At 66.2% G+C, this 25,607-nt stretch overlaps 1 protein-coding gene across 5 annotated transcripts in view; it reads left to right on the top strand.

Moving 5' to 3' along the window:
• The window catches only part of KCNQ2 (potassium voltage-gated channel subfamily Q member 2), a 49,014-nt gene extending 46,754 nt beyond the window's left edge, over positions 1-2,260 (top strand). For all 5 annotated transcript variants that reach the window (XM_060122732.1, XM_060122731.1, XM_060122733.1 and 2 more), the window contains 2 exons: positions 762-885; positions 1,526-2,260. In XM_060122732.1, the coding sequence (XP_059978715.1) occupies positions 762-885; positions 1,526-2,260 (859 nt within the window). The remainder of the gene's footprint in view (positions 1-761; positions 886-1,525) is intronic.
• Positions 2,261-25,607: the final 23,347 nt, after the last annotated feature.

The raw sequence follows: 25,607 nt of genomic DNA on the forward strand, positions 1-25,607 counted from the left end.
TGGCCCTTCCCGTTCAGCACAGGGGACAGGGGACGCCGCATGGGTCAAGCAGAAGGCCTCCGCCCTGAAGGAGGCCTCCTTCCCCTCTTGTTGGCATTCGTGACTGATGGCCTCGTTTGAGGTCACCTCAGCTGCGTTCTGCTTCTCCCACGTGCGTGCGCACACACAGGCCCACGCACTCTCACACAAGTGCATGCACAGGCATGCACAGTAAGCACACACGTGCGCACGCGCGAGCACGCACGGACCCCCTCTCTGGTTGCCAGTGGCTCTGTCTGTCCCCTCCTCTGGTTGTGCGTTGGTGGTTTCCTGTGTTGGTCTGTGTCCCCTCCCCCGTCCGGCGCATGGCGCGAAGTCCTCACGCCCCCCTGCTTCTGTGGTTCCCGCTGCAGACGTTTAACTCCATCCCCTCCAGACCCCGGGTGGGCAGGGGCCTCGGCGGCACGTTATCCAGGAGCAGAGCTCGGGGGTGGGGGCGGGGCAGCCGAGGGGTGCTGGCCCCAACCCCCTCCTCTTTGCCCCTTGCTAATGCGCCAGCCCCACTGGGATGGAACGGTCGGGGACAGGCCCCGAGGGCAGGAGGGCAGGACGAGGGCCAGGCGCCCGGGCTCCATCTGTCCTGCTTCCTCGCTGCCCCCGTCGGCTCTGGATTCAGCCCGGAGCCTGGATCTGGTGGCTGCGGCCTGGCCCAGGAGGAGAGGGCCACGGGCTCCACTGCTCCCACCTGAACTCATGCTGGGGACGGGGTCTCTTCCCGGCAGAGTGGACCAGATCGTGGGGCGAGGCCCGGCCATAGCGGACAAAGACCGAGGCAAGGGCCCGGCTGAGGCAGAGCTGCCCGAGGACCCCAGCATGATGGGACGGCTGGGGAAGGTGGAGAAGCAGGTGGGAGCGTCTGGGGGTCCTGGGGTGTCGGCATGGACCCTGCGGGGGAGAGCTCAAGCTTTGGCGGGAGGGAGGGCTGCTGTGTTTGGACCCTGGGCCCCCAGGAGCACCCCCCGGGCCTGGGGCGCTTCCCTGACGGGGGCTGAGAAAAAGAATGGCCAGTTCTTACCCGCTGTAGAGTTTGCTCTGAGGGGTGAACCCACAGCGGACACAGGGCGGCCCAGACAAGCAGGAGGGTCCGTGTTTGAAGTCCTGAGGCCACACACTGACAGGTGGGGTCAGAGGCTGAGCTGCTGTGGGGAGTCTGCCCTCCATTGCCTCTGCACCTCTGTGGGAAACATCCTGGGCCGCCCCCCTTCTGGGGAGCAGCCCAGTTTCCCCCCACCCCCAGGGAGCAGCCCAGTTTCTCCCCCCCGGGAGCAGCCCAGTTCCCCCCCTTCTGGGGAGCTGCCCAGTTCCTCCCCTCTGGGGAGCAGCCCAGTTTCCCCCCACCCCCGGGGAGCAGCCCAGTTCCCCCCCTTCTGGGGAGCAGCCCAGTTCCCCCCCCTCCGGAGAGCAGCCCAGTTTCCCGCCCCCGGGGAGCAGCATGGGCCCCCGCCCCGGGGGGCAGCCCAGCATGGCCTAGCAGCCCCTCCTGCAGGTCCTGTCCATGGAGAAGAAGCTGGATTTCCTGGTGAACATCTACACGCAGCGCATGGGCGTCCCCCCGACGGAGACCGAGGCCTACTTCGGGGCCAAGGAGCCGGAGCCGGCGCCGCCATACCACAGCCCCGAGGACAGCCGGGACCACGGCGGCAGGAACGGCTGCATCATCAAGCTCATCCGCTCCACCAGCTCCATGGGCCAGAAGAACTTCTCGGCGCCCCCCGCCGCGCCCCCCGCCCAGTGCCCGCCCTCCACCTCGTGGCAGCAGCAGTGCCACCCGCGCCAGGGCCACGGCACCTCACCCGTGGGGGACCATGGCTCGCTGGTGCGCATCCCGCCGCCACCCGCCCACGAGCGGTCCCTGTCCGCCTACAGCGGGGGCCACCGGGCCAGCACGGAGCTCCTGAGGTCGGAGGACGGCCCGGCCTGCAGGCCCCACGAGGGCGCCCTGCGGGACAGCGACACGTCCATCTCCATCCCGTCCGTAGACCACGAGGAGCTGGAACGCTCCTTCAGCGGCTTCAGCATCTCCCAGTCCAAGGAGAACCTGGACGCCCTCAACAGCTGCTACGCTGCCGCCGCCGCGCCGTGCGCCAAAGTCAGGCCCTACATTGCGGAGGGCGAGTCGGACACGGACTCGGACCTCTGCACCCCGTGCGGGCCCCCGCCGCGCTCTGCCACGGGCGAGGGCCCCTTCGGCGATGTGGGCTGGGCCGGGCCACGGAAGTGAGGCCGCCCGCCGGCCTGCCCCTGACTCCTGGCCTCCCGGGCTCGAGGCGGACCCTCCGGGGCCCTTTGCTTAGAGTAGCGCAGCGCGGGTGCCCGTGTGGGGTGCCGGGCAGGCGCGGCCCTTGGTCTCGCACTGGAGGTCGGCAGAAATTCTTCTCCAGCGAGGGGCAGCCCGGCTGGCCGTGCCCACTCTGCAGACTCTGCAGACTGTTGGCCTGGGCGTGACAGAGGCCGGGGTCAAGGCTGAGGACGGGCCCCTGGCGGCTGGGTCGAGGCGTGGGCTGGGAGCGGGGCCGGGTGAGGGTGGCAGCGAGGGGCAGGCCTGTCTTGTGAGGATCAGTGGCCTTGAGGCCTGGGTGGGCGGTGGCTGGCCCCTCGGGCATGGCTTGTCTCCGCCCCACCTTCCTGTCCTGCCCCATCTGTCTTGGGTGCCCACCCGGAGCTTCTGGTCAGTGTCGCCCTCCTTCCTGTGGGTTCTGAGTGTCCTGTGATGGGAGCCGGCCCCAAGTCCAGTACCCTGGCCTGCAGGGGGCAGGGGGGCGAGGCTTGGGACCACCCCAGAGCAGAGCAACCCTCAGACCTCCCGAACCTGGCTCTTGTGGGGAGGGGCCCGCTCCACAGGCTCCTGGAAGGGGGCTCTTGGGGGCTCCCTTCTGGATGTGGAAGATGGCGGGTGTGCCCCCGTGTCCTCTCCCCTCTGCCCTGGCCGGGTGCTGGTCACCAGGCTGTGGCCAGCACTGCTATATGGACCTGCCTGTGGGGAGAGGTGCTGGGAGGCTGGGGCACTGCCCCACACTGGGCTTGTGCTCTGGGGTCCTGGGCCGGGCTGGTCATGGTGAGCAGATGTGCACGCTGTCCTCCCCTGGGGACCCTGCCTTGCCTGTCTCCCATCAGCCCCTGACGGGGCCCGGGCTGGACAGTGCCGCAGCCGTCGGGGAAATCTTCAGTAGGGCGACCCCCGCCGTCCAGAGGCCAAGGCAGCTCTGTCTTGTAGGCGTCTCTCCTGTCCCCGCGGAGCTGACCGTCCCCCACCTGCTCTCCTCCACTCACCGGCCCCTTGGCTGTGACCTCTTGCTGTCTTGGAGTCAGAGCTGCCCATCCCCACCCTGTATCCTGGGAAGCAGTGGCCCCCGTCATTCCTATCCCGGGCACCTGGGTCTGTATCCTGGGAAGCAGTGGCCCCCGTCATTCCTATCCCGGGCACCTGGGTCTGCATCCTGGGAAGCAGTGGCCCCCGTCATTCCTATCCCGGGCACCTGGGTCTGTATCCTGGGAAGCAGTGGCCCCCGTCATTCCTATCCTGGGCACCTGGGTCTGTGGGGCAGCAGCTCTGAGCTGGGATTCCAGCCCCAGGAGGCGGAGTGGACCCTGTCCTGGGCCCCCAGCTGTCAGTGCGCGGGGGCCTCTGGCATTTGGGGTGACACACGGTTCAGGGAGAGCCTCGCTGTCTCCTCAGGGTGCTTGTGTCCGTCCTGGTCAGTGAGGGGATCCGCTTGCTCTCTGGGAAGGACTTTGAAAGCAACATCATGTGCCCCTGGCTGTCAGGGTCCTGACGCTCTGAGATCTCTGGGGAGCAGTGTCTGCAGTAGCCTCTGTGCATGGCCCCCACCCTCGCCAGGACACCCAGGGTCCCACCTGTGTGCACCTCTCTGCTGGGGCTGCTGGCCAGGCGGCTGGAGGGCGGGCTGGGCCTAGTGCAGGAGGATCCAGGCTCGGAGTCGGAAACCGTGGTGTGCGCTCAGGGCCGCAGCACGAGGATACCCCTCTCTTCCAGCCTCCCGGGAGGGGTTGGTCGTGGAACCTTCCATGTGGCCCCACCGGCCCCCTCCGCCCGGCATGTCTGCTCCGTGCCCCCTCTCTTGTTCTCGAAGGCAGTGTTTCTCCACCTCAGACCCTCAGTGGTGAGAAAAGCCCCTCCCAGTGTGGTACTCGGTGTGGCTGGTGTGAAGGGGCCCCGGCGAGTGGCCGCTCCTCTGCGTGAGGTCTGAGCCCGCCTTCGCCCTCCTGCCGTGGGAGAGGGAGGCCCCAGCTGCAGGCCCCTGGGCCAAGCACGTGCACATCCTGCCCAGCCCAGCCCCTGCTCTCTGGCCCTGGGAGAGTCAGGTCAGGCCGCCAGCAGCACGGACCCTCCCCTGTCGGATCTCGGTGGCCGTGGGTGCTCGACCCTACTGGGAGGGGCCCTTGGCCACTGGAGAGAGTTTTGTGTCCTGTCCCACACGCTCCCTGTGCCGTGGGCCCCTGGTGACGGGAGGTGCCGGCCCAGACATACCTCTTGTCCCCAGAGCTGCTGAGCCGGACACAGGCCACTGCTGGGAGGGTCTCCGAGGTTGCAGCAGGAGGGGTTGAGGCTAGACTGTCAGATGTGCTGCACTTAGCAAGGGGGCTAAGCTAGCAAGGGGGCTGTGCTAAGCTAGCAAGGGGGCTGTGGCGTCTCCTCTGTGAAATCGCGGCCCCTTGGAAGACAGGAGACCCATGTCTCCGCTTGAGGGACGGTTTGGGGGGGCAGTTTTGGGAGATGATGGAGTAGAGGCTCCTTCTCAGGGGCCCCCAGACCCCGGCCCAAACAGTGCGTGATCCTCCCAGCGTCCATCCACTGCCCCGGGGTCCCCACCTTCAAGAAGTGTAGGAGGAAAGAAGCCGGGCGCTTTGGGAAGTCGGCGTGCTTGGGCGCGCGTGTGACTGCCGAGGACCCGCCCTGCTCCTCAGCAGGTGTGGCGAACGTTTCCCAGGACAAGCATTTTAGTTACTAGAGCACGCGCCGCCCCCCAGCCCCTGACACACGCCTGTGCTGACACACGCCTGTGAACGTGCAGCACACACGCACGCACACATGCCACAATGCTGGCACAGAGTCATGCACACGCACGCTCACCCCCCGCCGCACGCGCACACCCCACGCACGCACGCTCACACAGCCATGCGCGCACCCACACCCACGCACTCACACACCCACGTGCGCACTCACACCCATGGGCGCACGCTCACATCCCCCCACGCACGCACTCACACACACCCACGTGTGCACTCACACCCATGGGCGCACGCTCACATCCCCCCACGCACGCACTCACACACACCCACGTGCGCGCACACACCCATGGGCGCACGCTCACATCCCCCCACGCACGCACTCACACACACCCACGTGCGCACTCACACCCATGGGCGCACGCTCACATCCCCCCACGCACGCACTCACACACACCCACGTGCGCACTCACACCCATGGGCGCACGCTCACATCCCCCCACGCACGCACTCACACACACCCACGTGTGCACTCACACCCATGGGCGCACGCTCACATCCCCCCACGCACGCACTCACACACACCCACGTGCGCGCGCACACGTGCGCACACACCCCACACCCACGTGCGCACACTCACACCCACACGCCCACGCGTGCACACTCACACACCCACGCACACCCACTCACACATCCACGCGCGCACATACCCCCACATGCGCACACACGCACGCTCACCCCCCCACGCACGCTCACACACCCACGTGCGCAGACACGTCGTCTGGCTCTGTGGCTCTGCCTGCTTTAAGCAGAGGAATTAACGACTCTGGAGTTGCAGACAGTCCTGGGACGTTGATCCCTGGGTCGCGGTTCCAGCTGTCCCAGGCCTCCGGGCAGCACCGGACACGGTCCACTCGAGCCCATCCAGGTCCCCCCCGCCCCCCCCCCCTCAGCTGCCCTGGAGGCCGTCCAGGACGTCGGGTCAGCCAGAGACCAAGAGGTCCTGGCGTCCGTGGGCGTCCAGCTGTGACGCGGGGGCTCTGGCGGCTCCGTCTGCCCTCCTCAGCCATGTGGCCCGGCCCCGGCCCCCTCTCCTTTCTCTGGCCCAACACCCCCTTCTTCTGTCTGCGTGACAGCGTGAGCTGTGGCTGTCCTGGAGGATGGAGGGACCTCAGCCAGGTGGCAGGGAGCTCCCTTCCGGGCCTGCCTGCCCGGCCCTTCCCCGTGGGAGACCACAGCGGCCCCACCTTCCTTTGGGGGTACTTGCCTGTGAGTCCGCATCACGAGGGCCCCCCGGTGGGCCTGTAATCACCACGTGCAGCCCAGAGCAGAGGCACCGGCCAGGCGGCTGCTCACGGCTTTCACAGGTTGGTTGGTTTTAACTTCTCCATTCCCTGGGCTTGTCCCCCGGTGGCCACTGATCTGAGACGTAAACACGGGAGAGACGGGGGAAGCGTCCTGTTTTCTTCTGCTCCCCGCCCCGTGAGGCAGACGGCCCCGTCCATGCTGTTTGTGGACAGAACGAGGCCCTGGGACATCTCTGGATGCTTCCGAAGGCCTGAAGGGTGGAGGCTGCGGGGAGGCCTTCGTAGGAAGCTTCTTTGTACTATTTCACACTCGCCCCAAACGTAAAGAAGGTGCTGAGCGCTCGTGGAGGCATCTGGCCCGGATTTCCCGCTGCGAAGTCAAGATCGGATCTGCCCCCACGTCAGACCCTTGAATAAGCAAGGTGTGAAGAGGGCTGGTTTGGCGGTGAGGACCCACCTGGAGGGTCTGGTGCCCCTGCACCCAGGGAGTTCTGCACAGCAGGAGGGGCTTCGTGACCCCGTAACCCCCAGTGCACACTGGTTCCCGATCAAACACTCCCTCCCTGGCCGGCGCTGTCCTGCGTGGTCCTCAGCTGCCCTCAGCAGTGGTGTGGACAGCCCTGCTCTCTGAGACCCCTGAGCAGACCTCCAGGCTGCCTGCTTGGATACACGGACGTTCGGTGTGGGGCAGGGGGGCTGGGCTGCCTGCTTGTGGTGCCCAGGGGAGCCTGCGTGGCTGTCCCAGGACAGCTGCCTCTTGCGTTCCCGCCCCCAGGGGCGGGCTCCACTAGGGCCGCTCGCCACCAAGTGCCAAGTGGGAGAGACAACTAGGGAGAGCTTCCTGAAGGAGGCGGTGTGCTGGGATCAGGGGCTCATGCCTGCCTTCTCTCCAAGGGATCTGGGAGAGCTGCTACCCAGGCCCGGACACTGTAGCCCCTGGAACCTGCCCCCCCTGAGTGGGTCCCACAGTTGGCTGGATTCTGCTGTCTTGTAAGGGGTGGGGGCTGGCGGCAGACACCAGAGGAGGGGATGCTGGGGAGAGGGGAGCTTAGGAAGCCGGTAGAGAGCATGAGAAAGAGATGCCCTCTGGGTCGGAGGAGGAGTTGGGTGGTCTCTTGTCTTGGACACTTGCATGGGTGCCCCCGCCCGACAGAGGTGTGGCTGGATGGCCCTGTCCAGAGACACCCTCGGGACGGGCAGATCAGGTGCCAGGAGAGGAGGGGACCCTCATGGGGGGTTGTCCTCCGTCCTGGGGTTTCCAGGTGGGCGAGCGGACTTTGCCAAATGCCGCACGTGCAGCTCTGACTGGGTTTCATAAAGTTGTTGCCTTAATGCACGTTGATGAAAATTCACCAGGGTCACCCCCTGCCCCCTTGGCGTCCTCCAGGCACCGACACAGAACCCCGCTGCCTGTCTCCATTCAGGATCTGCAGGACCATGTCCATAGCTAGCGCAGCGTGGGCAGCGGGCCTCACGGCATCACTCCTGCAGGGGCCCAGCCCACCCGCCCGCCCGGGGGTCCCTGTGCCCCCATCCCACGCCGTCCTCACAGCCATCGCCCGCCCTCCGGCCGCAAGGCGGCTGCAGTCCCCGACCTGCGCTGTTGCTTTGGCTGTCTTTGCACTTTTGTTCACGTTCACGCTCCAAAGAATATGTCATGATGCCTTCAGTGCTGACGAGCACCGTCTCACGCAAGTCCCTGCAGCACAGCCGGGCCTCTTCTCCTGGGTGTGTCACACACACCCCTCCCGTGACAGGTGATGTGTGCGCTGTCCGTTTTCTAGGGACAGACGCCCAGGGAAAGAACTCTAGTTTTCTATGGACCAGCCGAGATTCTCACTCCACTCACTGTCAGGTTGACACTTGTGCCGCCAGGAGGGCCCAGTGCGGGTCTGCCCGGGGACTGCAGGTGTGGAATCTGGCGGCAGGGACACATGTGGAAAGTTCTGGAAAGCTCTACCGCCACGGGGACGAGTTTGGATGCCCAGTGGACCTGTGCACTTAGTAAAACACAGTGATTCAACCTGGACGGTGTGTGCTCTCTTTCCTTGCGTCTCGGGGCTGCTGGCCTGTGGCAGGGCTCACGCAGGGTTCTGCCCTCCAGGGTGAGGGTGCTGGGCACTGCCGAGGTCCTGTCGCTGCCTTAATGAAGGACCATAAGCCAGTGGCTTACACAGCAGAAAGCCACGCCCACGAACCTGGGCCTGGGGCCTGAGTCCGTCGAGATCCCCACCTGGCCCTTCTCTCCACCATTGGGACGGCAGGGGCCCTGGGACCCGACCTTCCAGGTTGGGGCCCTCAGGAAATGGTGGGTGGGTGCCCGTGTGTGGGGCCCTGTTCTCGGGCGTGGGCTCCGCGCACGTGGGTCTGCATGGTGGGTGGAGACCCAGAACTCTCTGCTGGGGCCCGGCCTGGACTCCGATGTCCTCAGAGCCCCTCCTGCTGGGCATGGCACCTGCTCGGTCATGCGCCTGTACCTTCTCTCCAGAGGCCATCCCATCTCCCACCCCGAGGGTTGTAGCGAGGGCCCGGCTGCAGGTGGGTCTGAGATGCGGCCGTGAGCTGAGCCCACCGCCTTCTGGAATTTTCCACCCCACTGGACCCTCCCTGGGCCTCCCGGGGGTCAGCTGAGTAGGAAGAATCGCTCAGCAGGCCAGGACCCCGAGAGGCAGTGAGCGGGCCTGGACTGCTGCCCCACAGCCGCTTCCCAGGCAACCTGGCCTGAAGCGGGGGGGGGGTTACGGGGGGCCTGGCAGGCCCAGGCCACCCACCGGAGGCATCTGGGCTGCAAGGCTTCCAGAAAGTTCTGGGCTGGGGTGTCCTTGGGTGAGAGCTGGGCCCCTGCCTGCAGGCCTGGGGTCGTCTGCTGGGCTCGCCTCTGTCCACCCGGAGTACCAACCAGGGTCCTGCCATGTCCTTGCCCGTCTGATAGAGCCAGAGGGCGGAGGCTTCCAGAGATGAGGTGTCATGGCAGACCCGGGAGGCTGAGCTCTCCCTCCCAGAGGTGCTGGCTCAGGGGTGTGACGGGCGCCTGCTGCCACAGGGCCACTTGGGCATGTCTCGTCTGCTCGCCCCTCTCCCATCCTGAAATCTCCCCACCACCCCTGCCATGCCCTGCCCCTTCCACCTGCCTGGGGGCAGGAAGATGATGTCCCCCCCGCCGTGGTGCATTCCCAGAAGGCGGATGAGCTCGTGGGGCGCCTCTGAGTGCCCAAGGGTGAACGGGGCAGGGGATCCAGCATGTTGAGTGCGGGCCCGGGGGCATCAGAAGGGGCTGTGGTCACGGAGTGACAGGACACATGGTGGAGAGGTGCTGTGGGCAGGGGCGGGCTGTCGGGAGGCTGGCGGGAATGCCAACCCCCAGGTGTGCTCTGCCGCTGCCCACCTCTAAGCCCCTCCAGGAAGGACGCCCCCTCTGGCCCTTCCTGGGCCCCAGGGCCACCGCGCCCAGATGCCACTAGGTGGCAGCACTCCCGGGGGACCTGGAGCCCACCTGGGGCAGCCCTGCAGCTCCCAGGGACCCATCAATTCTGAGGTCGGTGCTCGCTTGGAAAGGCTGCCTGGCGGCTTCTGCTGGACGGACGTCCCCAGGCCTGGCCCTGGACTCTGTGGTGCCTCGGGAAGGGCCTGAGGGGTGAGAGGAGGGCTCCCGCTGTGCGGGCTCCTGTGGAGGGTGGGCTGGCGGGGAAGGGGCTGGGACGCTAGCTGGGCCCTCAGGCCTCAGGCCAGTAGGAGGTGCTCCTCCCTCCAGGCCCCCTCGGCCTGGGTCCCCGCGTCCGTCCACTTGCTCAGTGCCTGTGCTCCAGCTCCCTCTACTGCTCTGCAAGTCGCGGGCTCACGCAGCTGGGGTGGCCGCAGCCCCAGCCCCGCCTGGACCCTCAAGCCTGCAGCCCACGGGGTCCCAAGGCCACGAGGGGGATGTTCTCGGAATTGGCCCCGGCTCCGCCCAGGACAGGCCCAAAGGCTTCTCTGGGAGTGGTGCCCTTCATTCATTCACTCATTCATTCATTCGCTAAACAGGTTAGCGTCGGTCCCCAGGAGCAGCGACCAGAAAGAGGCAGACACAGGCCTTGGGCTCATGGAATCTGAAAGCCAGACTATGGACACCACCCGTGAAGCCTGACCTTTCATGACAGCTGCCGGAGCACAGGTGTTACGGACAGAGGTGCCACTGTGCGCGTGAGGTCAGAGGTCAGACAGCTCAGTGGGGTGGCCACAGGCTGCCCCCACTGTGCGTGTGAGGTCAGAGGTCAGACAGCTCAGTGGGGTGGCCACAGGCTGCCCCCACTGTGCGCGTGAGGTCAGAGGTCAGACAGCTCAGTGGGGTGGCCACAGGCTGCCCCCACTGTGCGCGTGAGGCCAGAGGTCAGACAGCTCAGTGGGGTGGCCACAGGCTGCCCCCACTGGCTCGTAGGGCACATTTGTCTCAAGGCGGAGCCCAGTCCAACCCTGGGTTAGCAATCCTGATGGGCTCTGGGTGCAGCGGGCCCTGGGGCAAGCCTTGACCCTCCACCCTTCCGGGGTCCCAGCCAATGATGTCCGGTGCTGGGGACCATCCCTGCAAGGAGCTGAAACGCAGGGCGGGAGCTCGGGCACAGGGCTGGCCGGTGCCCAGTGGAAGCCATCTCCTGTAACTGGAACTGCCGCCCGGAGCAAGGCCTCTGTCGTTACCGTCTCCCTTTCCGGAAGCTGATGGAGCAAATCTCCCTGACCTTCTCCTAACACAGCTCAGCTCAGACCCATGCCAGGAGCGCAAGAGGCAGGCAGGGGCGCTGGGCTTGTCTGCAAACTTTACTACATCCGCGAGGCTGGCCCTGCAGGTCGGGGCTCTGGGCTCTGGCGAGGCCGGGGAGGGAGGAGGTGGCACTGCCCCGTCCAGCTCTCCACCGGCAGCCCCGCTGTGAGATTCGGAGCTTTCACAGGCAGGACAGAGGGTTCACTGAGCAGGGACCCAGCCCGAGTCACTGCCTGGTGTTTCAGGAGCCCCCAGACCGCACCTCAAACGCAAGCATGGGGGTTTATGGGAAACCAGCTGTCCACACCCGCCCACCCCGCTGCCGGCCCAGAAACCGCACATTCACGCTTCTCCCGGCAGAGGGCAGGCCTGGAAGCTTCTGTGTGTGTGAGCAGAGGCGTTCCTACCTCACCGAGTCCTGCTTTTCTCCCCTGCGACCCTCTGCCTGGCTGGCCTCGCCCCCTCCTGCAGCCCAGCCCCGGGCCCCTCCCTCCATGCTTCTGTACTCTGCTCCCTTTGCCCTGGGCACCGTCCTGCTCTGAAGCCTTCCGTGGCTCCCCAGTGCCTGCAGGGAAAAGTCCAAACCCTTCCTCCCCACACTGGGGCCTTCCCCGGGGGGCTCTGCCCGTCCCCGCAGCACGCAACGGTCGTGCTTCTCTCTGGGCACACCCCCACCCCTCCCTCCTCCCATTCTCCGACCCTCTGGTCCTTCCGGGGGCCACCTCCGCTCCTGCTTCCTCCTCGTGGCCTGTGCGCTGCCCTGCACCAGCGCCCCTCCCTCGCGTGGACTTGCATCCCGGGGGTGGCGTTCAGCCCCTCCGTCCCTCCATCTTCCTCCATGGGCCCCTTCTCCTGAGGCCCTCCCGTCTCTCCAGCGCCAGCTCCTCGAGTCTGCGGACCCGAGTCCCTGTAGACCCGCTGGGCTTAGACTCCAGGAAAGTCCCAAAATCCGGGCACGGCTGGGTCCTCAGGAAACCCTGCCCCGTAGCAGCCATCATCTGCTTTTATAAGATGCAAAACTATAATTTCTTTTTCAATTTAAGATGAAACGATTTAGCTCAAGCAATTGGCATTTTATTTCTGCACGTGCAGAGGGAGGTCCAGCTGGTGGTGCCGGCACGTGGCTTGTTCTTCTCAGACATGCCTGTCGGTCTTCATGCACAGCCTTGAGACCAGGCCGGGCTGGGAGCAGTGAGCCCAGAGGCAGTTGGGGACCCTCCCCTCCTGCCTGGAGAGAGCCTGGGTGGGACCTGCCCGGGGCTGCCACAGGCCAGTGGACGGAGAGGGAGCTGGGCGCAGGACTCATGCTCGCTAGAGCCAGAGCCCACGTGGCCAAGAGCATCCGTGGAGCGCCTACTGAAGGCATCCTTTGTTCTCTGCACCGTGGAGAGGCAGGGGAGAAGGCACGGCCACGCCCCTGAGCCCCTCAGAGACCTACTGGACTGGGGGTGCTGAGGGGACAATGGGCGCTCTGACAGCCCAGTGGCCAGCCTGCACCCAACAGTGGCCCCGATCCAGCCGCCTCTTCCCTTGGCCCCCAGCCCAGGAGCTGGAGAAAACAGCTCAGCCCCATCCGCCCCGCCCACCGGAGCCAGACAGCTAGAGCTGGGACTCCCTCCTTGACATTCAGAGCTGCTAATTTTTCATCACAGGGTGGGTTTGACATTTGCATTGGAATCAGTTTCTGTTAACTTCCTCCCTGTGGCTGGCGCAGACACTGAATCCTCCTGGCTGCCCGCACCACTGCCTGCTGTCCGCCCCACCCTGGGGCCCCCATCCTCCACCCTGCCTCTGCCCCCACCTTGACCTCAGGACATGGCTGCCCGCCCTGCCCCAGGCCGCGCTCCAGGGCAGACTCCCCCATAAGGGTCCCCGGTGGGCCCTGGTCCTGGCGCTGTCTTCCCTGGCAGAGCCCCGTCACACCTGCTCCTCCCAAGTCCCCATCACCTGCGCGCCCGCACTCGTGGGCATCCCCTCGGCTCCCGACCAGCCGAGGGGCACCTTCCTGCAGCATCGTGCCTCACGTGCTCCATCCCTGCCCGCTCGCCCAGATTCTGCTGTGCCTACACCCGGAGGCTGGGCGCCCGCCAACCCCGGGCGGGAAGGCTCGCCTGTCTTGTAGACAAGGGCCCGGGGGATGGGGCCTGTGACCCCCAGCCTTGCCTCTCCCCAGGCTTCTGATGGGGGTTGGGGCAGGGAGGGAGAGGGCTACCTAAGGAGAGAGGTGAAGGTGGGCGTGCAGAGTAGGGCCGAGGACGGCTGTGCAGGGGGGAGTGGGCCTGACGGAGCCCCCTGTTGAGAGCCCAGTGCCTCCCACCCCAAGGCTGACCTGGGAGCCCGGCCCAGCGCCCGGCCCTCCTCTCCCAGGACAAGTACCCCTGCTGGGAGTTTGTCCTCCATTTGCCGCTTGGCCTGTGTTCAGAGCCCCCTCCCTATTTAGAAGCACCTGAGGCTCAGAGAAGCTGGGCAGCCTGGCCGGAGGTGCCGGGGGAGACGGGGGGACAGGAGGTCCCCACGGGGACACGGCGGAGCGGGCTGAGTGCCTCTGCCCATGGGCACAGCTCCCCTGAGCTCTCAGAGAGCCACCCTGAGGGTGGGACAGGCTGGCTTCCGGAAGAAGTGGGTCCACGGGGTCTGAGAGGTTGGTTCCCGGCAAGCCTCAGAATTGAGGACAGCAGAGTGAGCCAGCTGGGGGGCGGCGAGGGGCCTCAGACCCCCGGGGCCCCTGCCTGGCCCTCCAGAAACAGGACGGGAGGCAGAAACGCCAGACACCCGTGCCCTCCTTCTGTGAGGGGGAGACTCACCCCCAGGCTGGAGGGAACCCGAGCGGCACCCCCGGGCGCTGCCGTTGGGCACCCCAGGCGTGGCCTCCGCGGGGATGGGGTCCCTGTCGGAGAGGAAGAGGGCCTCCCACCCATCCGGGGACTGGCCGGGATCCCCACCCCGGGTGCTCCCCACCAGGACTCTCGGAGCCCAGGGACCCCCGGCGGCATCCCCGTGGCTCCCACGGTACTGAAAGCGCCAAGAGTGGGGGAGGTGCAGGGGTCATGGGTGCTCACAGGACAAATGAACCAGGTAGGGTGTCTTCTAGTGGTGGCCACAGCACACACCCACGGGCCCCTCTCTCAGGGGACCCTCACTTCTGGAATCCAGCCAAGGCCACCAGGGACCCACGTGGGGGTGTTCTGACCGACAGCTAGTGCCAACGCCCCTTGCAGGTGACGCTCCCAGCCCCCGGCCGTGGAAGCCGTGGGAGATAACACACGGGTATCGTTGTTTGCCAGCCAGGCCCAGCGCAGAAGAACTGGGCCGTCCAGGAGCCAGGCTCCGCCCCCTCCCCCGCAGGGGGCTATGTGGGCCGAAGTCATGGGCCAGGGTCCACTGGCTGGACCTCGAGGTGCTTATCTGCCCCCATCAAAGCCCCCACCAGCTTGTCCCAGAGTTGAAGAGATCAGTGGGGAGGGGTCCTGCCCGGGCACAGCTCACCCTGGTCCAGGCGAGTCCCTGGCAAGTGCCCGGCGAGCAGGTGGCCATCCTGCTGCGGCTGCAGTTAGGACAGGGACGCCCCTTGGGCGGAGGGTCTCACCACGGCAGCTCAGCCCACAGGTCGCAAGCAGAGAACCCACCTCCTCAGGAACAGCCTGGTGTCATCCTGCAGGATTGCCGGTGGGTGAGTGCGGCTGAGGGTGGGTGAGTGGGGCCGGTGGAGACCCTCCACACCGCCGCCACCTGCCCTCAGCCCACCCACCTCCCTCTTTCAGAAGGCAAGTGTCCTGGCAGCTCTCCTCTGCTTAAAGGGGCAGGCCCGCGGCACCTGGTCAGGCCATGGTGGTCTGCGGAGAACGGGGAGGCCCCCTTTGTGGTCAGGCGATGGTTTATAAGCTCTGGGGGCTGGGGCCCTGCAGAGACACCCCCAGGTCAGCCAGGACGCCAGGTCCCTCTGCTGTGCCTTTCCTGGGAAAGCCCTTCTCCTGTGTCCAGCCTCCCCGAGGTCAGTTCCCATCGTGGGTGGTGCTGGCTAGACAGCAGGACCCCGTGTGGGGTCCCGGCTGCAGTGTGCACGGTGATTCTGGGGATAAGTACACCTTTCAGCCCAGCTGCCGAAGAGGAAAGGGCGGCTCAGGCCGGTTACGTTTGCTGAGGGCTGGACTCGAGCCTGGGCCCTGGAGCTGAGGGCTGGACTCGAGCCTGGGCCCTGGAGATGGTGCTCTCGGCCGTGGCACCAGCGACTCCCCCTTAGTGCCACCCTGGGAGTTTCCTTTAAATCTGCGTCTCCAGGGCTCCACCTCCGGCCCCTGAGTGGTCTGCGGGCTGAGGCCCAGGAGCCGGCCTTCCGTCCTGTGCTGGAAACACAGCGGCCTGCAGCGCCCGCCCACCCGTCTGTCTGAGCCGGGCCTGGGACACAGGGACCCCAGGGGAGAGGCAGGTGGGAGAAGCGGAGCCGGATGAGGCCTGGCTGGGGGCGGCCTGGAGGGGAGGCTCCCGGGCTCCCTTCACCCCGAGGCCTGCTCTCCTGGTCACTTCGTGAAGGTGACCGCCAAGGCAGTGGGGGCTGCCGGGTGGGCCCATGGCAGGAGGAGGTTGGACGACGGCTGTCTGACCGCCCTCCTGGGCTGGAAGGGCCCCAAGGTGTGTGTCGTGACCTGGGCGGCCCAGGCCGCCCCCCAACCTAGCCTGAGCCATGGCCACAGCTGCCCGCTGGGGTCCTGCTGCCACAGACCCCTCGTCCCCAGTCCTCTGCCCTGAACCACACATCAGGCCCCGTCCTGGGGGAGGGACGGCAGGGACCCCATCCTCTGAGAGGGACGTCAGGAGGCCTTCTGGTAGGTGGCCTTTCATCCAGGACCCGAATGACAAGAAGGAGCTAGGTGTTGGCGGGGGCACGGGCAGGCGAGCAGGGAAGGGCCCAGCTAGAACCTTCTAGAACCTCGCACTGTACACATGGAGGCGAGAGAGGACCCTGTCAGATCCCTGGGGTCCCCTTGGGCCCGGGAACGGGGGCAACGTGGTCCCAGGTTCCCCTGTCCCTCTGTCCTCGAGATCCTCCTGGATTGAAGCTCTGTCCGAGCGCAGGGGTGATGGGCCTGCCTGTTCCGGTTTCCTGCGGGGCCGCCCACGTCTGGGGAGGTGTTTGCAGGGCCATGGCCCCAGCTTGGCTCCTGGAGGCCAGTGGGCAGCCTGTTCGGAGGGTCCTGCCATCCGTCCGCTGCGCAGCCAGGTCTGCGGTGCCCGTGACGCTGATTTTACAGAGACGCGAGCCGTGCTCTGAGTGAGACCCAGCGCTCCCCATGGCAGCTTCCAAACTTGCAAACGCTCTGCGGCATCTCCGCAAAGATGGGGAGCGTCAGGGCGGGCTCCCCAGCACCCCCTTCCCATCCTGTCTGCCGCCAACCCGTGTCCCAGCCCACTGCCCCGCAGGGAGCCTGCAGCCGTGGCAGCAGGAAGGGCTCGCAACAGCAGGTTCCACCTGGTGAGGAGCCCCCGGCCCCTCGGTGGAGGAAACGGCCCTTCCGGGGGGCCGAGCCAAGGAAGGGACGGTGCCCCCACCACCCCCAGCTCGCCACCACCCCCAGCTCGCCATCACCCCCAGCTCGCCACCACCCCCAGCTCGCCACCACCCCCAGCTCGCCACCACCGAATCTGTGTTTCCAGTGCCAAGAGAACGCACTTAAACTCTGCAACGGACGTCAGGGTAATCATCTCCACCCGGGACTGGGACGAGGTCCAGGGCCTCCCTGAGAACAGGCCAGGGACATGTCAATCGCTTTGGAGAGCGAGCGAGCTGGAGCGGGGTGGGGTGGTGGCTCTGGGACAGCCCGCACAGATACTGGCTGCCCCAGGCTGGGAGTGGTCGAGGCAGCCCCCCATCCCCACCCCATCTCACTGGGCTGGAAGGAAGAGGAAAGAAGCGGGGAGGGGAGCAGGAAGTCGGAGGGATGGGAGCCTGAGAGGGGAGCTCTAGCCTTGCCCAAGTAGCTGAGGCCCCGCGGCTCGGCTGGGCTAGCTCCTGGCTCCTGGGTCTCTGCCGCCAGGAGCTATTTGCGGACGTGTCTTTGTCAACAGGAGCAGAGCCTCCAGCTCCGGGCGCATCTCATCTCAAGGAGGAAGGTGGGTGGGGGCAGCACGAGGCTCTGGGGACCGCGGGTCGGGCTGGGAAGTGGGGGCGTGCAGCTGTGATGCGGGGGTCCCGCGGCTGGGCCCTTTCCTTGGCCAGATGACCTCAGCGTTGTCCTCGTGTGAGTGGCAGAATACTAATGGCACCCCAGATGCAGTGACCGTCCATCTGGTACAACAAACGTTAGAACGTGCCGGGAATAGAAAAGCACCCCGCCCTGCAAAGGGGCCCCCTTTCTCCCCCCTCAATCCCCATCCCTAAAATGATGGGCTCAGAAACCCAAAGGAGTAGCACTCCCCCCCACCCCCGCCCCCAGGCAGGACCAAGGACAGATACCGACACGGGATCAATAAGGACAAATCAATAAGCCCCTCTCCTCCCTCCACGGCACCTCCCCTGGCCTGGATCCCAGCTCCCTGAGGCTGAACGTCCAGCGTTCCCTTCCAGGAAGGGACGGAGGCTGAGAGGCTGAGGGCCCAGCTGGACCTCCCTGCGTCCATGAACATGGACAGAGCAGGTGGTGCTGGGCTCTGCGGGGTGGACGGTGGCCTGGGGTCCAGCGGGGCCCCCAGAACCTAGTTTGGGGGTATCTCATCCACTCAGGGGTCCCACTGAGGATGGGTCCACGGTGGGTGCGGGCTTGCTGGCGGTTCCTGAGCTGCGGGCCGTGGCGCGTGAGCGGCCTTGGAATCTCAGGGGCCCAGTGCTGCTTGGAGGACACAGAGGACACAGAGGATGCTGAAGACGAGGGCCCCGCCCGCCCGTCCGCTGCCCGCCGCCCGGGGAATGTGCTGATTGAAAAACCCAGTCACTGGCCGAGGAAGCTTCCGTGCTCTGCAATCGGCTGCCGGGCCTGGGGACCCGAGTTCCCATTGTGGGCGCCCCCCCCCCGCCCCCCGATTCGGGCAGGCTGTGCATGTGGTGGTCTGCCTTTCCTGCTGAGCCCCCTCCTGGGCAGGACAGCTGGGCACAAGATGGGGGTGGAAGGGGGCAGAGCCGGCCAGGCCCAGGCCCAGGCCCGCGGAAGGCTGCCTGGGAAGATGGCACACAGCTTCCACTTGAGCTCCCCGTGCAAACTCGCCCAGGAAGCGGCCTGGGGCCCCCAGGGTCGTTGGCCTCCGGGTCTGCAGCTGGTCCTGCGCTTTGATTGGAGGTGCATGGGCTTCCTCTCCTGACTTCTGTGCTGGGCTTCAGCCAGCAGGCCACAGAGAGGCCCCACCCCGCAGGAGCTGTGCAGCCTTCCCGGGACCCTCCGCCAGGTCTCTGCTGCCGACTCTGTTTTCATCGCTGGTGGGGGAGGCCAGCCGCCTTTGCCAGCCTGTGCTTGTGGGAACTCAGGCCCCCAGGAAACTGGCCCTGAAGGTCCAGCAGGGGAGGTCCACCCTGGCCCAAGGGGCCCAACTGTGTTGCTTCCCAAGGAACCTGGGATGATGACGAAGTGCAGGTGGTCTCAGCTGGCGGGCAGGGGGCCAACCTCAGGGCTGGCATCCGGGGCAGACACGCTGACACCCCAGCCTGGCGCCCACTGTAGCAGGGAGCTTCCCTCGGTTAAGAACAGCCTGGGAAACGAGGGGCAGCGCCCCGCTTTACAGGTGGGGAGACTGAGTTGACGGGGGGTCGCCTGAGGCCTGTGGCCAGAGGGGCGGGATCAGGTCTGGGTCTGGGTCTCCTGGATCACACACATGGGGCCACCAGGGCACATGCCCAGGGGTGGAGGTGACAATCGGGGGAGGGGCCTTCGCTCTGCCCCAGGTCCACAAGGAACAGACCCCTCACCTGGCCTGGCTGGTCAAGCCCGGGGGCCAGCAGGAGGCATGAACGCGGCCGTTCTCCCCTCCCTCGGGGCTGGCGGGGCCAGTTTCTGAGGACCAAGTTCCGATTTCCACCCCCAGGAGGGGCTCCTCCACGCCTTGGAGGTCCCTGGGCAGTGGACAAGACTGGTCTGGGCAGGACGTGCCCGTGGCCTGCCCAGTGCCTCTTCCAGGACGACCTGGCAGCTGCGTGCCTCAAGGGGCTCAGGATCTGGACGGGGTGATGGACGCCCTCAACCGGCAATTTGGGGCTAGGCCCAGAGCACACACCCCGCTGTGCTGACAGAGGGCAGGTCCCGGGGGACCCCGGGGACACACGTGTGGGGTCGCACTAGACATGGTGGGAACCCACACAGGAGCGGCAGCTTGGGGTCCAGGCCTCACGTGCAGGAGGAGCCCCGACACGGCACTCGCACTGGCCCAGGGGAGCCTGGCAGGCTGTGGGGTCTCCCACCCCAGGCAGAGCGCCGCCTGGAACTGCAGGGCCAGGTTCAGGACCTGAGAGAGGTCAAGGTGACTCAGAGGCGAAGGAGAAAGAGGAGAACCTTCCAGGAGGACTCAGGGCTCCCCTCGGAGGGTCACGAAGCCCCACTGGGCCTGCCCTCAGCCATTCAGCATGGCCCGCCCCCGCCCCCACCCCCTCCTCTGAGGGATGCTGTGACCCTCTGCCCCACAGGCGGGAGCCCGTGATCCTCCAAGCTGGGACTCATTAGCAGGTGGCCGGCTGGCGGGGACAAAGGGCTTTTCTGTGCCGCGGGCTGTCAGAACGTAATTCTTCAGGAAGAGCTGGACTTGCTGCCTCAGGGGTGACACGGCCAGCAGGTGTCCAGACGCCTGCTGTTCCGGTCCTGGGTTAGGCCGTGGGGCACGAAGCCCTGCATGGGGGTCCTTGGGCATAGGGCCCCTGGGATGCTCTGCAGCCCACAGCAGGGCCCACAGGTGGCAAGGAGAAGGCCCTGGGTCTGCGCCACACCTGGCCTGGCCCGTGGGCCCCCTGTCTGGCCTCTGAAGGCACCTGAGTTGCATCCGGCTTCCAGCTCTTGGCTGTCGGCGCAGGGCCTTCCCTTGAGCGCAAAAGCGCAACTGGCAGGCGGTTCCCGTTTAATGGTCATTTCAGCGGCAGCAGCAACCTTTCAGCACCGGCCAGACACGGAGCCAGACACCAAGTGCCCGGCCGGCCCGACCCCTCCACCCTCACGACGGCCCCATGAGCGGGGACTGTTACCAGCCCCACTTAACAGCTGGGGAAACGGCGGTTCAGAGAGGTACCAGCCGGCAGGGGCCGTCAACCCCCCGCCACACCTGCTGGCCCAACAGAACACTTGGGGGCAGACGCGACGGCCAGGGATCCCATTCATCCCAGCTGCTTCCTCACCCTGAAGAGTGCTTCGCCCTCCTCTGGAGTGTGTTTATAGATAATTAACTACTTAGCAGAGAGGCAGGTGGGGGTGGGGTGGGAGGCAGAGGCACGCGGAGCTGTGAAACTGGAGGCTGGCCAAAGGTGGATCGATACCGTCTGAAAAGATGCTGCAAAGTGTCGTAGGACAAAGTCCAGCTCACAGGAATCCCGGCTACGGCAGCGGGGCCCCTGAAGGTGGGGGAGTGGGGCTGAGCCCCTGCCAGATTGGCTCCGAGGGAGAAGGGGCCTTGCAGCGCCCTGGCAGGAAGGGCACCTGTCAGCATGTCTGGCTCTGCACAGCACAATTCTCCACCAGGGCTGTGGGACGTCAGGGACACAGGCAACGAGGAGACTTGCTGGGGCAGCAGGTCCTGATCCTGGCACAGCACAGCTTGGGCTCGTGGCTGAAATCCAGAACCTGGAGGAGGGGAGGCCGGTGTCTCGGGGGAGGCCAGGTCTCCACTTCCTCTGTGCTACTGTCCACTCCTCCTTGCGAGGAGAACGTTCAGTGATTTCGAGCCCTCTCCGCTGCCCTCTCCCCTCTCTCCCACCCCTGGTCCCAGCGGCGGTGTGGCCTCTGGCTGGTCAGCAAGGGCATCTCTCTAAGACACCTGGTTGGACCCACCTGCGAGTGGGGGAAGATGACGGCGCGTACCCTTTGGAGAAATGGCCCCGATTCTCACATTCCTCCTGCACTTGATGGCTTTCAAAACTTTTGCTGAAAGAAATGGGCAAAGAGAGAGACTCAAATATGGGCTTTCTCCCAGGAGCCCCAGGGAAGGCATTTGGTCACGACTGAGGCTGGAGGGGTGTGTGTCGGGGGCGGAGGGGTTGGGGGGTGTCGCTGTCCGTGGTGCTGAGAGCTGGGAGGCTGCAGGGGCCTGGGGGACGTGCCGGCGAGGCCTCTGGCCCAGGAGGATGGACATGTGTTTCCATGTAGCAGTCAGAGTGACCTGGGGGCTGGACACAGTGCCCCTTCCTCGGGGCCTCACCGTAGTGTGTGCTGGACCAGGGCTCCCACTGAGAGATTCGATCCCAGGTCAGGCCAGGATCTTCCTAACAGCCCCCGAGAGATGGTGCCAGGGCCCACGTGGGGCTCTGGTGGGGCGTGGTCCCCTGTGTGTGTGTGGGGAGGTCCCACTGCAGGACTGGCTGCGGGGGCTGCTTCGGGGGGTGGGCGCGATCTCCGACCTGAGGGAGGGCAGGGTGGCCTGCGAGGCCCCAGGGAGGTGAGGCCAGTAGGTTCACTTCAGATCCAATCCTGACAGATGATGGGGAAAGGATGAGGAAGGAACAGACAGTCTCTGAACCCTCCCCAGATCCCAGCATCCTTACTCCTGCCTGGCCCAACGTGGTCACCATCCCTCCCTCCTGGGCAGCACCTGCCCGGACGCCCAGCACCAGCTCCAAACACCTGGATCCCCTCAGGTGTGTGGGGTTCAGCCAGGGTGGGGTTGACGTGTGACGCAACAGGGGCCCCCTCTGGACCCAGCCTCCCTTATGCCCTCTTGCCAGGCACCCACTCACCCACTCTCCATCCACCCACGCGTTCAACACGTTTACCAGCCCTACTACGTGCCGGGCATGTGTGCAAAGCCTGAATCCTCCATTGTTGGCGGGGGGGCGGGGGCAGGGGAGGCCGACAGATGTGACATCAAGGGGGTGAAGGGCACTAGGAAGAGAGGCGAAGCACGGCCACGGGGCAGAAGTGGGGGGCAAGAAGCTCATCCCCACAGTCCATGTGGGAGCACCGGGCTTTTCACGTGGCCCCTCTCAGGGGTGTTTGGGTCTTAAAGGGCCTGCGTGGCTGGGTCCGGGGCTGAGGGAAGCAGGAGGGCGGGCCTGGGAGGGGGTCCGTCAGCCACCCCTCCCCTGTGGCTGGACCCGGCTGAAGGGCTGGAGGAGGAAGTCCCCCAGGGGTGTGGGTGTACAGGCAGGACACCTCCTCCTGGCCCGCTGAGTTCACAGTGCTGCCCTTGGGCTCACGTGGGGTCTGCTGCTGATGCCCCCCCGCCCCCCCACCCCCTGTCGCCTCCCAGGCCTGCCCTCCTGCCTCCCTCAGCCCAGGACCCAACCTAAGTCCCACCTTTAATTCCAGTCCCCGTTTATGCCAACAACTGGTTACCATGGCAATGTCCTTGGGACAGGGTGGAGGCTGGAGGGGGCAGCAGAGGGAGCGGGGAAGGCCGTTTCTGCAGAGAAGACTTTTCACACTGGCCAGCAGCCTGGCACCGGCCGGGGGGGCGTGCGGGGAGGGGTCTTCGGGGGCCTGCTCCACACCCTTCCTCCTCTCGGCCCCACCCGGGGTCAGCTCAGAGGCCACCATTCCTGCCACAAAGGCTCCAGGACGCAGGGACGCGGAGGCACCTGTTCCCCAAAGTCGTTTTCAGTCCTGTATGAACTGGGGGTTTTCCTTTCCTCTGAAACAGCAGTTTCAGGAGCAGCGGGAGGGAGGGGCCTGGCGGCCTGGAGTAAGCACTAATTCAGCTCCTACGACAGGACTAGATGATGACTAGCTTCCTGCAATGAGTGCTTCCCAGCCGGGCGCAGGTGGGGAGGGAGGGCTGTGCAAAGTAATGAGTTAGGCCCGATTAATCTTGCTGCATAAGCAAGTCTGTGGGGAAAGGCAAACAAGGTTGGACAGATGTGTGTGAACATGTGCATGCGACGCCCCCCTGGGTCCACCGGGGCCCCAAGCACCGTGCTAACCCCAGCCTGGCCTCAAGCGCCAGGAGGGATGGGCCTGCTGGGCTCTCTGGCTGGGCTCACCCGTGGGAATGGCCGTTAAGGCCCACCTTCTCAACTGCGTGCGCTGGCCCCGGCGCAGGGAAGGGATGCAGAGCTGACCTGGCTGTGAGCAGCTGCAGGCTCCTGCCGAGAGCCCAGGCCTCTCCCTGTTCAGCCCCAGCCACCGGGCGACGCCAGCACCCGGCCCAGCCAGGATGCCAGGCTGGGTGGGGGCCTGGCCAGCTCTTAAAGTCCGAGGCCTCCTGAGCCAGGGGTGTCTGCGGATGGCTGTCAGCAGAGGGAGATGGGGGCCTCGGCCCAGGCTGAGTAGCCTCTGAGGGTGGGGTGCCAGAGTCTGGAACTTAAGCAGACGCCCAGGCGATTCCCTGCGCATGGCTACGAGCGGATGTCCGCAGTCCCCAGGGCTGCATTCCTGGGTGCCCCTTCCTCCAGGAAGTCTTCACAGATTGGGCCAGATCACCCTCTCTCCTCTGACTTCAGCCTAACATTCTCAGGAGCACCCAGATCTCACAAGTCCCGAGAGATGAGCCTAAAGGCAGCGGCTTGAGGAAGCATCCCCATCCCGAAAGGCGTGGGGACTGCCGCAGGGCGACGGGACAAGACAATCTCGCCTTTTCAGCCAGAGAAACCCCGTCCACACCTCACCTTCCTGTGCTGCCAAGTGAGGGAACCCCTGCTTCCCAGGTGCTGAGATGGTTAGAGGAGACTTCAGAGGGACCTGGAGCGTGGCTGGCCTCTACCACCAGGAGAAGGTCGCTGAGCAAGGTACCTTCTGTCCCGGGACAGCACAGAGCAGGGGCAGACAAGGCACCCCGCCGGGAGTCACCAGGGCTCATCCCCCACGCCCGCCGTCCCTTCTCTGTGAGGGGGGGCTTCGCAGGTCCTGAGCCTCGTGTGGCCGAGTGCTCTGCTGCGTGTGGGGAGCGGTCCAGGAGAGGCGGGGGTCGGGGTTGGCCCTCCTCACCCCCCTGCACGCAGTCAGCCGTCGGCCAGGCCTGTTCCCCAGCTCCTGGTTCAGTGCAACTCTTCACCTTAGAGAACCTTCTGGTTCCTGGTGCAGAGCTGGCTCGGGGAAGGGGCCCAAGGGTGTGAGAGGAACCCAGGGTTTGCACTGGGGGTGGGGGCTGAGAGGGAGGAAGTCTGTGGGCTGGTCCGGGGCGGGCTGTGCGCTGGGGCTGGCAGCCCAGGAGGTCGCCCAGGGGGCAGGGCAGACCCTGGGGAGCTCCAGTCTGTAGGGGCACAGGTCAGCCCTGGGACATGCTATGCCTGAGGCCGGGGAGGCCAGGGTGCAGACCCTGAAGCTGGAGGGCCCGCTTGGAGCCCCGGTGGTGACTGCATCACCTTGGCACGCGGGGTAACTCCTCTGTCTGCGCATTTCCTCACTGGGACACACAGGTAACCGAAGGGCCTGCCTCATAGGGCTGCTGTGGGAGCCGTGCCTCAGTGGCCTGGGCCAGCATCTAGGAAGCCCACGGACAGGGTAAGGGTGACCGTCACTGTTGACACTGGCCACTGCTCAGGGCCAAGCTTTTGGAAAGCTCTATTTATAGGCACCAGCCAGAGTGGATAGACAGCTCCCGAGAGGGGAGCCCTGGAGGCCTCAGAGCAATTCTGTGAGGTGTGATGAGCTAAACCTGGGACCAGAGTGCGTGAGAGCTGGGGGAGGGGCAGGAGAGCTGGGGGAGGGGCAGGAGAGATGGGGGAGGGGGGAGAGGAGGAGAGCGGAGCCAGGGGAGACCAGCTGGGAGGGGCGGGGGTCGGGGGCTGCGGAGGGGCGGGGCCTTCGCTGACGGAAGCTGCTGCCTTGGGACCAAGCCTGCTACTTGCCGAGCATCGCCTGTGAGGGGCGGGGACGAGGGGCTCGTGACCCGCATTCAGCCCCCTCAGGGGCGGGGCGCCGACTCAGGAGGAGCGCGGGGGCAACTCCAGCCCCTCTTTCTCTGCCTTCATCCCGGGACCCGAAGTCTCGGTTTGGAGGCTGGGTTCTCCCCCCACCGCCCCCGCAGAGCCCCCCGGCGCACGGCGAACAGGGATGGCTACGGGGCTCGCGTTTCTGCGGAGCGGCGACGAGTGTGTGCGCCGCAGACTGTGGTTCCGCCGCACAAGCGGCCCCTCCCGGCCCCTCCTCCGAGCACCTGCTGCTCTGCCGGCGGTCACCTCGACCCACCTGAGGGCGGAGCCCCTGCCGGGTCGTCCAGCGCGCTGCCCGGGCATCTCGGTTGCGGCCGACATTGTTCAAGACTAGTCCGGGGGCGCCAAGGGTGTGTTCTCCAGGCGCCTGGGCCCGAGGCGCTCCGCGGCCGCCCCTCAGCCGCTGCCCACCGCGCTTGGGATGGGGGCTGCCCTCACGCCGGCGCAGGCCACCCACTCGCAGGCCGCGCAGAGCGGGGGGCGGCGGACCCCGGCCCAGGCCGGACCTGGAGGCAGCAAGAGGAGGATTCGCCCGGGGCGGGGGCGTTAGGGTCCTCTCCGACCCCGAAGGGCG

Source organism: Lagenorhynchus albirostris, chromosome 15 (genome assembly GCF_949774975.1).
Source record: "Lagenorhynchus albirostris chromosome 15, mLagAlb1.1, whole genome shotgun sequence".
NCBI lineage: Eukaryota > Metazoa > Chordata > Mammalia > Artiodactyla > Delphinidae > Lagenorhynchus > Lagenorhynchus albirostris.